This window comes from Epargyreus clarus, unplaced genomic scaffold, assembly GCF_041222505.1.
Source record: "Epargyreus clarus isolate Ecla_fem2 unplaced genomic scaffold, WU_Ecla_fem_2.2 ptg000035l, whole genome shotgun sequence".
Taxonomy (NCBI): Eukaryota; Metazoa; Arthropoda; class Insecta; order Lepidoptera; family Hesperiidae; genus Epargyreus; species Epargyreus clarus.
The window spans coordinates 10,026,715-10,042,500 of NW_027332240.1; the positions used below are offsets into that span (position 1 = coordinate 10,026,715).

A 15,786-nucleotide genomic window follows, 5' to 3' on the forward strand; every position below is an offset into this window, starting at 1 on the left:
ACTCGTTATCTGAATAAAGTGATTGGGTGCTATAGAGAGTGATTAAAAACGTATAACGTTATTGTGTAACGTCGTTATAATATAACGGTTATAATATATTTACTTTGAATTAAATAATGATGTCTTCTAGCACACCTATTTGAAGAACAAATTGATTTGGGAGGGTAATTACAATATTTTGGGGATAAAATATAATTAATGATAGTTAAAAAATATTTCTAATTTGATTGAGTGATCGTATGAAGCTACTTAAAAACATCAAACTAATAAATTAACAAATAAAATTATTTTCATTATATTAATTATTTCACATTATATTATTGAAACTAAAGTTATTAATAATTTTATTGGATTAAATTAAATAATAAAAAAGAGATGACATGTTACACATGTAACAAAACACATTAAAAATAAAAACACAATTCATTGTTAATAATAGTACCTTTATTTTATCTTCATATTTTATACTTAAATATATTAACGTCAGATAACGTATAACGTTACGTTATTTGATCATTAATTACATCACTATATCCAGTTATGTCTCCCCACTATTTCATTCATACCGGTCATCGGCGTAAGAGTACAACACTACAACAATTAAAAACCAACCTTATGGATCACAGTTACAACACATTTTCCATTGTATTATATCAGTAACAATGTAAGCAGCTAATTTGATTATCATATAGTATTGGTCCATACTCCATATGCAAATTTAGATCTAGTGAAATGATTATACATAAACTTGTTATGTCTCAATGTACCGAGTTCGATTCCCGGCCGGGCAGACATGTAATAAATTAATATGGATTTTTATTTTAGTTACACGATATCTCAGTGTCTAGAAGAAAAGTCATAAAAAATTGACAAAATATTTTCTACTTTAGTAAGATTTTTTTACTATGAAATCATGAATATATCCAATATTTGTCTAACAATAATCGAAATTTGACAGTTTCTCTGTATATATTGTCAAATGTCGATCTTCGGTAGGCAAAACATTGGATGGATTGGTTATTAACAATATACAATATCTCATAATTATTCCATTCATTCTACGTCGTATCTCATAATTATTCTTCATAACTACGTTGTTGAACTTTATATGCCCTACATAAGATAAACAAGTTCGAAGGTGGTAGAACCCTTTGTGGTTCGACTCCGGCGGCACCACCGCCACACCTATTTCTACCTAATAACAGCAGTGTTAGGCGCTGCTGTGTTCCGTTTTGAAGGGTGTGGTAAGGGAGACAGACTTTTCCGAGGCGTTCCAGCTTAGTCCTCAGGGGTAGCGGCGCATCTGTGGCCGACCTTAGGTAGGAATATCTAATCCTATCTGAGGTTGTTTACAGATGTCCATGGGCGGCAGTAGTCACTTACCATCAGGTGGACTGCATGCTCGTCTGCTACTCCTATATTGTAAAAAAAAAACAAATAAATGTCTCAAAGAAGTTGGGTCACAACGGTAAATGACTGTTACCACTTAAATAACAATTTACGTCCCTAAAGCCCTTGTTTCGTTCCCATTAGCGCCAAACAAGCCAGACTCATAAATCATTTCATCATTTGGATGTCATCATCCTCGACCAAGAGTTTTAAGGGAATTACGTCTTATTACGAGTAGCTTTTGTGCAGCTTCGAACTGTATAATTTCATCTCATTCTCTCGCAGGATAAATTCTCTTGATGTATATGTTTGTCTCTTTTTGTCGTTTCATTGAATTTCTAAACACAACTGTACTAAAGAAGTTTTCAATACAAAAAGCTTTTTAACTGCTGCTTGTCTTTATTGAAAACATTTTTAAAAATAACTTTTTAGTAACATAATTTTCGTATTCTTCTCAGAAGACATTTGATACCCAGAGCAGAAATAGGTGTAGTGATGGTGCTGCCGGAGTCAAACCACAAAGGGTTCTACCATCTTTAATAACCCAACCCTATTTTTATGTTAACAGTCAATAAAGGTCCATCCTATTGCTGATAACATCGCCGGTGATCGATTGATTGATAGCGCAGATTAGGGAAGGTAATATTTGAATAGATACAATAGTGATAAGACAAAAACGAGCTAGATTAAAATGTATACCAAATTTCGTTTCATTGTATCTACTTATATGTATAATGTAAGCCTTGTGGTTGAAGCTCGGCGTTTCGATCGAGGAGTTCGAGGTTCGAATCGCACCACTGATATTTCAAAGTTATGCGCGTATTAATTATCAAAGTAGTTTTCAAAGGTATGTGAAGTCTACCATTGAACTTATCAATGAAGTACCAGTGAATTTGGCCAGCGTGGTGGTCTATGGCCTAATCCTTCTCATTCTGAGAGGAGACCCGTGCCCAGTAATGGGGCAGTAGTGGGTATGACGACGACATATTGAAACAAAATAATTGAAATAAATTTAAATTACGATGCTTAATTATCGTTAAATAAAAAACAGATATTAAAACACGTTTGTCAACTATTTATTTGTTGTCAAAATAATTTTACTCCTACTTACTTAGGTTTACTCCAATATATTGTTCGAGAGGCTTAGTTGACAGGAGCTGGTTTGTAGAAGTCTACAGGCCCATTTGAAAGCTTTGCGCCCTTTTATGGTTCTAAGATTAAAGTTACTTAAACTTAAACTTCCAACTTAAACTTAAACTTCCAACTTAAACTTAAAACTAAACTTAACTTAAACTAGGATAAACATTAACAAGTTGTAATCAGAATTTTATTATTGCACCTAAAACTGGTATTTAGAGTGTTCATAATACGTCCTTAGTTTACAGATATAAACACTATCTAATTCTTATTTCGAATTAAGAAATATATTTACAATAAGAACTTAGTTTCTATAATTGACTTACATTACAACTATTTTAAAGAATGTCTTCCTTACCACACCCTTCAAACCAAAACGAAGCAGCGCATAACACTGCTGTTATGAAGCAGAAATAGATGTGGCGGTGGTGTCGCCGCAGTCGAACCACAAAGGGCTCTATTATATTATATTAAACAACGGGTTTCCCTTTTGATTTCTTAGCAAACAATCCTTGTATAACATCGACAGTCAAACCAGAGGTCTCTGGCATGTAGAAGTAGCTGTAGATAGCAGAGAGGAAGCAGACAGCCGCGAAGATGTAGAAGATGCCGCCTAAGCCGAGAGCAGTGACCAGAGGGTTGAAGATGAAGAGGACGATAAAATTGCAGATCCAAGCCCATTCTATGGTGAGCATTGAAGCTATGCTTCGTACCTGGAAGTGGAAAATATTGTTAGTGGTACAGTACTAAGTACTTCGACAGTGGCGGCAGTGTTCTTTTTGCATTGTCACAGTAGTGCAAAGCTGTTTTGTTCTGGTTTCAAGAGAAGAGTTAGCCTACCACAAGTAGAATTGTTCGTTTTGAGAGTCAGTAATATCCATGGAAGACAGTGACAGTTTTTTTTAATTCTTTATTTTGTTAAATCTTTTCCAATATGAAATCAAAATAACAGCAACTCATTTTGGAGGTGATATCGAAAAATTAAAAACTATACAAAGAAATAAATAAAAGTACTATTTGTCGGGAACTGTTAAATAATCAAAACTCATAATTATAGCCGTATGTCGTAGCCGTCACATGAAATATATTGCCGTCACATAATTATATTGCCGTCAGGAACTCCCCGCAAATAAACGAGTTATCTATCTTTACTCAGGCACTGACCTCAGGTAGAAACACCTCAGCAACGATCACATAGGGCACGGTGCCCGCCCCGAAGGTGTACGCGATGCAGTAAAGGTAGATGATGACCGCAGTCATCCAGTGGGGGCCCCAGTGGAACTGGATTTGGGTGCCCAGTATCACGCAGCAGACACCAGCAAACAACGATGGGTAGATCATGAGGGGCTAGAAGATGTGAAAGAGTTTTATGAATACAAAGAAGTAAACAAGCTTACAGTACGCCTGATGGTAAATGATCACGTGTAATGAGCTCTAAGGAATTCTACTCTTATCGGTCACAGATGACTTGCTGCTTCTTAGAAATGAGTTGAAATGCCTCATTAAGAGGTACTGCACTACTACGCCAAATCAGAACTTTTGAACATGGGAAAACCCTGTGGCATGACCACGCCTATTTTAATATTACCTATCTTATTATGGTTGATTACAGATGTCCATAGGCGGTGGATGCCACTTACATCAGATGGACTGTATGCTGCTTTCAATATTGTAAAAAATACATCTTACCCGTCTTCCAGCAACATCAACAAAGTAAGCAGCAACAAATCCACTCCCAACAACAACAACAGCGAACAACACACTAGACACTGTCGCTGACATGTTGGGGACGGCTTCGCTGAACAAGGGTTCAGCGTACACCTGAACCGCCACCAACCCTTGGAATATTGAAGATGAATACAGAGTTACACCCAATAGGAGGGCCAGGCGCGAGGATCTGGACTTCTCTGGAAGAAAAGAAGACAAATTAAATCAAATCTTTATTTTTATTCAAAATAGGTTTTTCACAGAGCACGTTTTAATGTGATTACATCTACCGCCATTTCACTTTGTGTCTCGTTATGGAGAGGAAGACTCAGTTATTCAGGCAATAGAAGAAACAATGAAGGTAACGTGCATCTAATATTAAATGGTTAACACTTATGAATGACTTTAGACAAAAGTTCTTTTTAACATGATTTTATTATTTACAGTTCAATCTAACGATAAAGCAGATGTGCTACAGTCATCGTTGCCTATGGACATTTGCAACACCAAAGGCCCACTTCTGAATTAATAACATAAACTATTTTCTTGGTCCAATTAACCACTTTTTTTATATGTTTGAGCCTAACGATAAAGCAGACGTGTGCTACCTGATGGAAAGTTGTCAACGTCGCCTATGAACATTTGCAACACCAGAGGAGTCGCCAATGCATCGCCGGCTTTGAAGGAGAGCTCTTTTTGCACCTTTTTTGAAGAGTTCCTCCGCAAGCTTAAAGGTTCTAACCGATCGGAGGTCCTGGGGTCGTTGACGATTCGGATAGCGCGTTTCTGCACGGAGTCAAGTGGGTTAAGTTGGTATTGAGGCGCCCCTGCCCAGAGATGGGAGCAGTACTCCATGTGAGGTCTCACTTGTGCCTTATACAACTGCCACTTCTATTATTCCCGCGTAAAAAAACAAGTCTCGCGCCAAGCGCGTTCTTTTTCTTTTTTTTATGCTTATGCATACAGTCGTATGACCCATACAGCCAGTGAATATATAAATGGACACTTATTATTATAAAAATAACACATCATGCAAATAACACAAAATAATTAATTAATTTGAATATACTGCTAAAGGAGTTGCAAATGTATCGCCGACTCTAAGCTCTTATGGCACCTTTTTTGAAGAACCCACAAAGAATATATCTGCCATATAAACTTATGATAACTTCTAAGAATAAATAGATAATGTGAAAATACTTACTCATTAATTTCCAAAATGAAAGTTTTTCCTCTTGCTTGCCCTCAACTTTCAATTTCTTTTCCTCAGGTGTATCATCTGTAAAAAAAATGAATTCATGAATAACAGGTACATATAAATTTTATATTTATTTCTTAGGAAGTCAAGGTTACAGTTTTGCCGCTCAAATGCTGATTACAATTACGCATGCTAATTATAAATACCATTTATTAGTCAGCCATGAGGATTGAATCATTGACAAATATTTTTTGAAGATAGAACCTTTTAATAGTTACAGCAAATAGCCAAAACAAGCAAGCGTCATTTCTATCAAGTTGTTTTTTTTGCATAAGACAAGCATGCAGTCCACCAGATGGTAAGTGCCTACTGGCGCCCATGGACATCTATAATCAACCACAGATAACATTAGATCCTTACTTACGGTCGGCCACTGATGCACCGCTACCCCTGAGTACTAAGCTGGATTGACTCTTTTGAAGGTGGTAGAACCCTTTGTGGTTCGACTCCGGCGGCACCACCGCCACACCTATTTCTACCTAATAACAGCAGTGTTAGGCGCAGCTGTGTTCCGGTTTGAAGGGTGTGGTAAGGGAGATAGACTTTTCCGAGGCGTTCCAGCTTAGTCCTCAGGGGTAGCGGCGCATCTGTGGCCGACCTCAGGTAGGAATATCTAATCCTATCTGGGGTTGATTTCAGATGTCCATGGGCGGCAGTAGTCACTTACCATCAGGTGGACTGCATGCTCGTCTGCTACTCTCATATTATAAAAAAAAAAAAAAAAAAAAAAAAAAAAAAAAAAAAAAAAAAAAAAAAACTCGGAAAAGTATGTCTCCCTTACCACACCCTTGTAACCAGAACATAGCAAAGCTTATCATGTTCGCGCATTTCATTAACAATTAAGTATCGTTTTGGATATTACAATCATTCTTCCTTATTTTAATTTATTTATCTTACCTTACTCTTACCTTACTTTATTTATCTCAATTATGTACCAGTAAACTCTTAGTATAAGTTGTGCTGTAAATAACACTTACCGTCCATTTCTGCATTAAGACATCTTCTGATGGTAATCATTTCCTCCGTCACCACCTTGGAGTCAACTTTCGTGGCTCGGTAGAAAGCGATTGCTTTTGCAGCATTCTGTAATAATTTTATGTCTTTGGTACATAATCATAACATTGTTTTATTCATGATACGAATTGTAAAATTGTGTGATGTTGAGTAAACTACACTTAAACATGTTTGTAGATTATTTTCTAAACACGTCATTTGGGGAGAAGACCCGTGACCAGGAGTTGGAGGTCGTACCATTATGTTTCGAGGCATTCCAAGTTAGTCTTCAGCAGCTAGAGGACTAAGTTGATTTTTTTATAAAATATTGTTACTTCAATATTATAGAAAAATAATTTCAATTCAATTTCAATTTTTTAATCTTGAAGAAATGAGTTTGTTACGAATATTATAAAAACAATGAATCATCATCGTCATCATCAACCCATTACTGTCCCACTGCTGGGCACGGGTCACCTCTCAGAATGAGAAGGATTAGGCCATAGTCCACCGCGCTGGCCAAGTGCGTATTGGTAGAGTTCACATACCTTTCAAGTTTTCTTTTTTTATATACATTTCTAAGGTATGCTGGTTTCCTCACGATGTTTTCCTTTACCGTTTAGCAAGTGATCATTAATTTCTAATACGCACATAACTTTGAAAATCAGAGGTGCGTGCCTGGCATTTGAACCTCGCACCCCTCGATCGAGAGGCAGAGTTTCTTAACCACTAGGCTATCACTGCCTTAAAAATGATTACGATCCTTATCAAGAACGTAAAGCGTAGAAAAGTCAATATAATAAGCTAGATACAACCCGAGATAAGGAAATAAATTCCATAGATAAAGAAGACGTCACAATTAACAAAGAAAATAGTATCTTTATAATCACACAATATAATTAGATCTTGTTGTCTTAAGATGAATGCGCCTTACATAACTAATTATCATTCAAAAACACCGTTTCTTACATTACATGTTGTAATACATATAAATGAATGTGATCTGTTTATGATTTTAAATTAAATGAATTTTTACTCCACTGCAGAAGGTAATGTGTATGTGATATTCTTTGGCACGCCCTAAAACTCAAACGGCTAGACAGATATTAACATGTGAGTTCACACATCGTTCGATTCGTCTAAATAGACCTTACGCTGTTTGTCCACCGACCACCGATACCGAGCCGACACCGATAATTAATGACGACGCCGAAATAGCGTATATACATTTACAATAGTAGCTTGTCCACCGCACGTCCGTCACCCGAGCACCGTCAACCTGGCCGCCGATATTCCGAGTAGATCGGCGTGACCGCTAGATCGGCACCGAGTTTTTGACGGGCCGATGTGCCGGCAATGTAAAACACATTGGAACTTGTCCATACACTACCGTCACACGAGTGACAGCTGGAATAAAATAAACCGCCAATATCGGTCGCATTGGACAAACTATCGCCGTCACGACATAATTAAAATCGGCCCGAAATAATCTCGTTCTCGGTATCGGCTCGGTGACGATGCAGTGGACAAACAGCCTTATTGTTAAGAAGTTGGTTTTTATAATAACACTACTAGTTTTAAATAGTTACAAACTGTTATGAAAATATAATTTTATAACAGTAAGAAGATATTAAGACAGTAAAATTATATTATTTTATGACGCATGTGATTAGTAAAGATATGAGACTGAGACTTATAAATCAAACAATGAGTTGAAATTCTTACCGTCTCCTGTCCCTTCTTCATAAGATATATGGGAGAGTCAGCCACAATAGTCATCAGGGCAGTAGCAAGTACTGACAGACTCAAAAATATATAGTTCATCATATCATACTCCAGAAGGCCACCTAGCAAGTAGGAAACCAGCGTTCCTATCCCATAGAAGATGATCGATCCTGATGTTAGTCTGCCTCGGATGGACTCTTCACAGAACTCGCTGACGTAGACCGGGACGATCAGTAGGACACAGCCACCAAAACCAGCGATGAAGGCAGCTGCGAGGATTGCTTCCACTTTGTGAACAACACTTACTATGGCCCAGGCAATCTGAAACCAGGGAAAAAAACAATTTTGTCTGTAACTTTATAAACAATTTGAAATCGTTAATGAATTTCAAAATATTGGTATTGAAGAAAGAAATGAAAAATAGATCAATATAAAACATGACAATTCGCCTTTTTAACGACGGCGGAGGGTAATGTTTTTTGAGCGTATGTATGTAGGTCTCTTCCAAAACCCAAACCCAAATGATTTGACGGATCCTAACATAGAAGTAGTTACACTCGTCTAAATTGTGGGAGTGACATCGGCTATATTTTTATGCAATCGATTATTGTTTTGATAATAATCATTTTTTTGAAGTTAAAGCCGTATCTATAAATGTTGGAAATAGCTAAACCTAATATAATAAGACTACATACAAAGATAAACGACTTTACAGATAAAGATTAAACATTGATAATAACTGAGACAAAGTGTATTGTCAGTTTAATATGAAAATAACCTTTGCAATCGTTAAACTGTCATCTATCTTTTGAAGGTGGTAGACTCCTTTCTTATTCGACTTTGGCAGCGCCACATCTATTTCCCCAATAACAACAGTGTTATGTGCTGCTGTGTTCTGTTTTAAAGGATGTGATAAGGGAGACATACTTTTCCGAGGCGTTCCAGCTTAGTCCTCAGGGATAGCAGTGCATCGATAGAATCTAATCCTATCTGGGGTGTTTACAGATGTCCATGGGCAGCAGTAGCCACTTACCATCAGGTGGACTGCATGCTCGTCTGCTACTCCTGTATTTTATAAAAAAAAATCTAATATCTTACCACTTGAGGCAACGAAAACAAAATACACGTATATTTCCGACCCAATCTATCCAGTAAAAATCCTGATATTGGCGTGGCGATCATAGCACTGATTGAAGACAAGCTGCCCAGGAGTGAGAGCTCTGTCTCCGTCATGGGGCGGTCCAGGGTGGTGTTCACTGAGGAGAAAATCTTCAGGGTGGATGACGGCCAGGCGTACATCAGCCCTAGCGTGAGGCAGATGTAGCATACTAGAAATAAAAAAAAGATTTTGAAGACAGAACACTATGTAGCTCCAGCTCCACATGTAACATTAGGTTAAGTTTGCCATTGTATAAAACATTTATTTTTTAAAGATTGTGTGTGTTATGGAGTTTCTTTCGCCGCTTCTTCTTAACGAAACACCTTGTGAAGTGGTAGTATTGACATTCAAAAAGTGCTCTGTAAAGAGAACGTATTTTGAATAAAAAAATATTGACTTGATTTAATATGTGGCTTCGCCATTAAATTGCGGTGGTTCTTTGTTACACATATTTCTGCTATTCTGTAGTAAAGCTTTGTCTTCTGCTTTGAAGGGTATGACAAGGCAGAGATATTTATTTAGGGCATTTTCACGTAGTCCTCAGAAGCTCAATCGCATACGTATTTGAGTTCAGCCAGGACTCTTTTTCGAAAAAGTTTTTTTTTAATAAATGAAAGGTTAGGTGCCTAGGATTTGAACCTCGCAGCCCTCGTTCGAGGAGGTGAGTATCTTAACCATCAGGCTATCACTGCTTTAAATACGTGATTGAGTTATTAGTATATATTCGTATGTATGTTAGTCTGTAAGGTACATGTGATATGGACCTTATTGTCTGAAATAAATGAATAATTAAATAAAAAATAAAATTAATAAATATCTCTCATTAAAGACACAATAGTTTCATTTGCTTCTATCTGCCCTAAACTGGTAAACTCTAGATTTAAAGATAAACAACGATTATACCGATAATTGGAATATTATTATGTTTAACGTAAAAATAAAACGTAATAAAAGAGATCTTTCATAATTAATTACAATTTACTTTTTATTATATTTATTAACTTTAAGTATAACTACTAAAATTTTATTTGATGACAAATCAGTATTTTAAGGGTTAAATGTTTTGTTTATGATGGGTTTAGTTAAAAAAAAATTAAGGTCTAGGCTGAACAGTTTTTGCCGCCCCTGCTTCTACAATTGGCATGTCCAGTGGCGAATTCAAAAAAAAATGTAAGGTCTAGGCTGGACAGTTTTTGCCGCCCCTGCATCTACAATTGTCATGTCTTACTAGAGGTGAGGCGTATATACTGGTTCAGGGACTAGGTAGTTTCCCGGGCTAGGTGGTATATTGGACTAGGTAGTTTATCGGATTAGGTAGCTTGCGCTCCTGTTTTTTTTTTTGCTTTTTGGTCGTCGCGCCAGTCTATGATACGGTTCCGGTTGTTTTTTTGCTCGCCACGTTGGTTCACAACATGTTTCCCGTTGCTTTTTGGTCGTCGCGCCGGCTTATGATACGGTTCCCTTTTTTTTTATTCGCCACGTTGGTTCACAACATGTTTCCCGTTGCTTTTTGGTCGTCGCGCCGGTCTATGATACGGTTCCGGTTGTTTTTTTGCTCGCCACGTTGGTTCACAACATGTTTCCCGTTGCTTTTTGGTCGTCGCACCGGTCTATGATGCGGTTCCGGTTTTTTTTTTGTTCGCCACGTTGGTTCACAACATGTTTCCCGTTGCTTTTTGGTCGTCGCACCGGTCTATGATACGGTTACGGTTTTTTTTTGCTCGCCACGTTGGTTCACAACATGTTTCCCGTTGCTTTTTGGTCGTCGCGCCGGCTTATGATACGGTTCCCTTTTTTTTTTATTCGCCACGTTGGTACACAACATGTTTCCCGTTGCTTTTTGGTCGTCGCGCCGGTCTATGATACGGTTCCGGTTGTTTTTTGCTCGCCACGTTGGTTCACAACATGTTTCCCGTTGCTTTTTGGTCGTCGCACCGGTCTATGATACGGTTCCGGTTTTTTTTTTTGCTCGCCACGTTGGTTCACAACATGTTTCCCGTTGCTTTTTGGTCGTCGCGCCGTCTTATGATACGGTTCCCTTTTGTTTTTTTGTTCGCCACGTTGGTTCACAACATGTTAAAAAATATTCGGTCTCCAAATTTGCCGCCCCAAAAATCTGCCGCCCTGAAGCCTACTCAGCCTGCTGTTAAATCCGCCACTGAGTTCATCGGATTTGAATCAGTATCAAACAGTTTCTTAAATAGAAAGGGTCCAATTACACCACCAATTGGAGATAAGCGCGACAGTTTAGGAACAAGATATATAAAACTTTTTGTATATAAGTAGTTTTTTTAGAATAGAACTTACTTAAACGAAAATCGTTAGTTTGCACCAAGTTTTTAGGCAAAACTGGAAGTGATCCATAATTTTTTAACGAATACTTTTCGCTTTTTTTAACTAACTTTAATTTTTTTAATAGTTGTATAGATTGCGATGTAGTGAATATAACCAAGAAACTCGGCCTCTCGATCGAGGGATCCGAAGGTCAAATCCCAGGCACGCACCTCTGATTTATCAAAAGTTTTGAAAAATCTGAAATATTAGATTACTAGAATATTAGAATTAGCGTATTAGAAATTAATTATCACTTGCTAAACGGTGAAGGAAAACATCGTGAGGAAACCTGCATACCTGAGAAATTTATTTAAAAAAAAATCTAAAAGTTATTTGACGCCAATACGCACTTGGCCAGCGCGGTGGACTATGGCCTAATCCTACTCAATCTGAGAGGAAACCCGTGCCCAGCAGTGGGACTATAATGGGTTGTTGATGATGAATATAACCAAATTAGTGACAACTCCAAGAGACATGGTCCGAAAATTGACATAGTGAAAAAGCGTTAGCTTGCCCACATGCATGTATGGCATGCTCAGGAAGGAATCTTATCTAATCGGGAGTTGATTAAAGATGCCTATGGGCGGCAGTGGCCACTTACCATCAGGTGAACTGCACTCTCGTTTGCTACTTCAATGTAATAAAAAACATCTTAAGGTCCTTCTTTGCCAGCTAATATTTTAACTAAATAAAGTAACCGATTGCACTATCATACAATGATTGAGTAAAGATACTACATAATATTGGTTGAAGCTTGTAAAATCTGTGGTTCGGCTTTGGTGGCACCACCACCACAACTATTTCTGCCTATTAACAGCAGTGTTGAGCGCTTCTGCTCTGGTTGGAAGAGTGTGGGTAAGCGAGACATACTTTACTGAGGCAATCCAGCACCTCAGGGGTAGCGGCGCATCTGGACCAAACTCTGGTAGGAATATCTAATCCTATCTTGGGTTGATTACAGACGTCCACGGGCGGCAGTAACCACTTACCATCAGGTGAACGGCATGCTCATCGGCTCCTCCATAAAGTACGAGGTGGTTGTTTTTAACCTCAAAATATGTAGGTTAGTTGCAAAAAAATATCAAAAATCATTCCCAAAAACGAAGAATCTTACCTATAACAGTACATAAAGACTGACGAATTATCGACATTGTCAAAACTTTTCACACGTAAATTATAATCTAGCGAACCACTAAGGCTCAAGCGCGAATTATTACTGAGGTTAGTCGCTCAGTTTATCAAATAATAACCGTTTGTAATTTAAGAAAACAAATAGCTACATATTAAAGGTATCTTTCCACTTAAGATGAAGCTAAGCTATGAAACTTCACCGTTTCCAAGCTAAGCCAGATTCTGCTATGAAGAAACTCTGCGACTGCGTGAGGTAGCAATCAGAGTAAAGAAAGGTGAGTAAATATGAAATATATTTCATAAATAAATTCTGAGGCTGTAAAAATTTTGCCGGGTCAGCTAGTATTTAATTAAAAATACAAGTGACAACCCTATGCATCACTGCAAGAGTAGGTAATTATCTCGCCTAGCGGCCTTAGCTAACCTACTACTCTTTCTTTACTATGTTAGCAATACTGTATCCCGACTCGATTATAGCTTTTTTCTTCTCAAAAACAAAATGAAGCGCTGTTATGTTCCGCTTTAAAGAGTGTGGTAAAAGAGACATAGGTGCTTATCTGAGGCATTCAAACTTTTTCTCTGACCTCTCTTCTGTTACAATGAGGAACATACTCGTATTCCTTCTTGTTTACAAGTGGTGAAGCTAGATCAAGCAGGAATTTTACTTGTATGACGTAATATGCAAGATTACAAAAGAAATTACATGCCTTTATCGGGAAGATTTAGTTTCAGAGACCGTATCCATTCTTCTATCAAGCAGTAGTTAACCCGATATTAAAAATAAGCCCTTAAGGGCTAGCAACGCATGTGTGGCCGACCTCTAGTAGAACTGTAATCTTACTTGGGATTGATTACAAATTTCCATGGGTGGCAGTAGCCACTTACCTTAGTGGACTGTATGTTAGTATGCTACTTCTTTACACCGGAATAGCTGCATCAAATCCTTAGCTAGCTTCCGTAGATCCAATCATTTTATCCTCAGATCCCTAGCTTACACATCCATAGCTTAGCTTTCGCGCAAACTGTGGTGTATAAGCAGCTTTATCATCTCTGTTGCATTTGTGTGGGAATAAGTTATTTACTTAGATTAATAAAATAATTGTTTACTTTGTAATTTTTATACGCTTTTTTATTTTAAATGGGATTTGGGCTATTTATTTAACTAATCGCGTGACAACGTGTAACAAAGAAGATCTCTCATCAGGCGAAGTAATTGTGACAGGGGAATGAATTGTGACGTCCTGTCAGTTTCAGGTCGGAATTTGTATATATGCAAAATGTTTAGAAAATTTCGATAGCGTGATTCAGAAGCGTGTAGCGTGTGGAGTTTTTACTTATAACTTGTTATAACTTTTTTGTTTTTCCATTGACTTATCTTTGACTATATCTAAGGGCACTTTAGCTGTAATCTAAAGTCATGTTCTAAAGTGTCACGTTTTAGAGGCGATAACACATCAAATGGTAGGACCTGGTTTTCACCGAGTTTCGACTTTTTCGGAGACTATTTACTGCCTTCAATATCTAAAAACCCGACCCTTCGGCCGAATCAAGCCCTCCAAATTAAAATAGATATATACACCTTTAATCTTGTAATCAATCATCAAAAGAGACCTCAAGCAAGCCCAACCGTCAGACCCCAAGAACCCAAAACAGAAATGTTTGGCGCAATACTATGAGGAGGTTCGACCCGAAATAACGGGATCAGGGATGGAAAATAATGAAAGAAAAGGGCAAAATACACACTAGTACATGGATGATGTTCGAAGCTATACTTCTATAGACATGTCAAGGATTAATATCAACATTTTAACATCGGAACATAAAAATAACAATATCAATGAACTTCATTACTTCAGAAATCGTTTATTATTTTTATTGTGAATATACTTGTTCTCATTTTAATTACGCATAAATAAGTACCTATTGTTTATTTTTTCTTCAATTTACTTCAACATTTATATAAATTTAATACTGAGTAATAAACTCCTTTTATTCTTTGTTTTTAATCACGCCAAAAAAGGATCCGCGCCAAGAAGGACCCGCGTGGCAGAGAGGTCATCATGACGGTCTGACGCGCAAAGAGTTCCGGATACTATCCCCGGCCAGACAGACATCTGAATAATGAATTTGAATATCTCTTCTGGGTCTGGGTGTTTGTGTATTGGCCTTTGTGTATGTCTATGGCACCCACGACACAGGGAATCCTCGTGTGGGGCTGTGACTTTACACTAGAAAGCGTTTTTTTTTTTTTATTTTATCTATCAGTTTAGGATATGATTAAAAATACTAAGTGCTTATCATAACATTACTATAGTATTCTTAAGTCTGTGTGTGTTGTCTTGAACAAGTTTAACAGCCCTTTATATGACCCTTTTTATGACTGTCTCCCAAAAATAAGAGAAGCCAGAAGCATACTTGATCATGATTCATGCTTCTTCTTTTTGCTGCTTTGTGCTGTTGCATTTCCATCTGAATTTGTAGATGAAGTAAAAGGTTAAAAGTCAATCCATGTCAGATGTTATCAAATCTCGCATAAGACCTCCGACAAGTTATTACGACTGCTTTCCTTCGATAAAAACCGGGATTCTTTCATAGCTATATAATTCTCTTTAACTCTTTAACTATTATAGGGAAAAAACTGTGAATATGTATCTGAAAAGGACAAAAGGCAAATAAAGGAAAATTTCAAAAATAAAAAATAATTATCTATTCATTTAACTAATCCTCTCTAGTTCTATGTGAGGTTTCTGTTGTCGTTTATTGAACTTCATCTGGATGACATCAACAGTCAGTCCCATGGTCTCTGGTACGTAGAAGACGCTGTAAACGCTGGTGAGGAAGCAGACGGCAGCGAACAAGAAGAATACGGGCCCGAGGCCGATGGCAGCGACTAAAGGATTGAAGATGAACAGGATCACGAAATAGCAGACGAAAGCCCACTCCATGCTGATCA

General features: G+C 37.5%; 2 protein-coding genes across 2 annotated transcripts in view; both read right to left on the minus strand.

Moving 5' to 3' along the window:
- Positions 1 to 2,639: 2,639 nt before the first annotated feature.
- LOC140756476 (facilitated trehalose transporter Tret1-like) lies at positions 2,640 to 12,906 on the minus strand. The gene is made up of 8 exons (XM_073091989.1): positions 12,817 to 12,906; positions 9,308 to 9,537; positions 8,210 to 8,530; positions 6,469 to 6,574; positions 5,438 to 5,512; positions 4,216 to 4,433; positions 3,691 to 3,873; positions 2,640 to 3,239 (listed from the first exon to the last, which is right to left on the minus strand). The coding sequence occupies exons 1-8, from the start codon at positions 12,851 to 12,853 to the stop codon at positions 2,997 to 2,999; spliced, it is 1,413 nt and encodes a 470-aa protein (XP_072948090.1). The 5' UTR covers positions 12,854 to 12,906; the 3' UTR covers positions 2,640 to 2,996.
- Positions 12,907 to 15,547: 2,641 nt separating this feature from the next.
- Positions 15,548 to 15,786, minus strand: part of LOC140756742 (facilitated trehalose transporter Tret1-like) — a 5,637-nt gene continuing 5,398 nt past the window's right edge. The window contains exon 8 of the mRNA XM_073092288.1: positions 15,548 to 15,786. This exon is cut by the window's right edge and continues 19 nt beyond it. Within this exon, the coding sequence (XP_072948389.1) occupies positions 15,548 to 15,786 (239 nt within the window).

Bases quoted from the DNA above. Each gene is read 5' to 3' on its own strand.
- LOC140756476 (XM_073091989.1), bottom strand. From the start codon at position 12,853: ATGTCGATAATTCGTCAGTCTTTATGTACTGTTATAG. The intron at 8,531-9,307 runs GTAAGATATTAG...CCCTGGTTTCAG, and splicing joins TGTTTTCGTTGCCTCAAGTG to ATTGCCTGGGCCATAGTAAG. The intron at 6,575-8,209 runs GTAAGAATTTCA...AAATTATTACAG, and splicing joins TGAAGAAGGGACAGGAGACG to AATGCTGCAAAAGCAATCGC.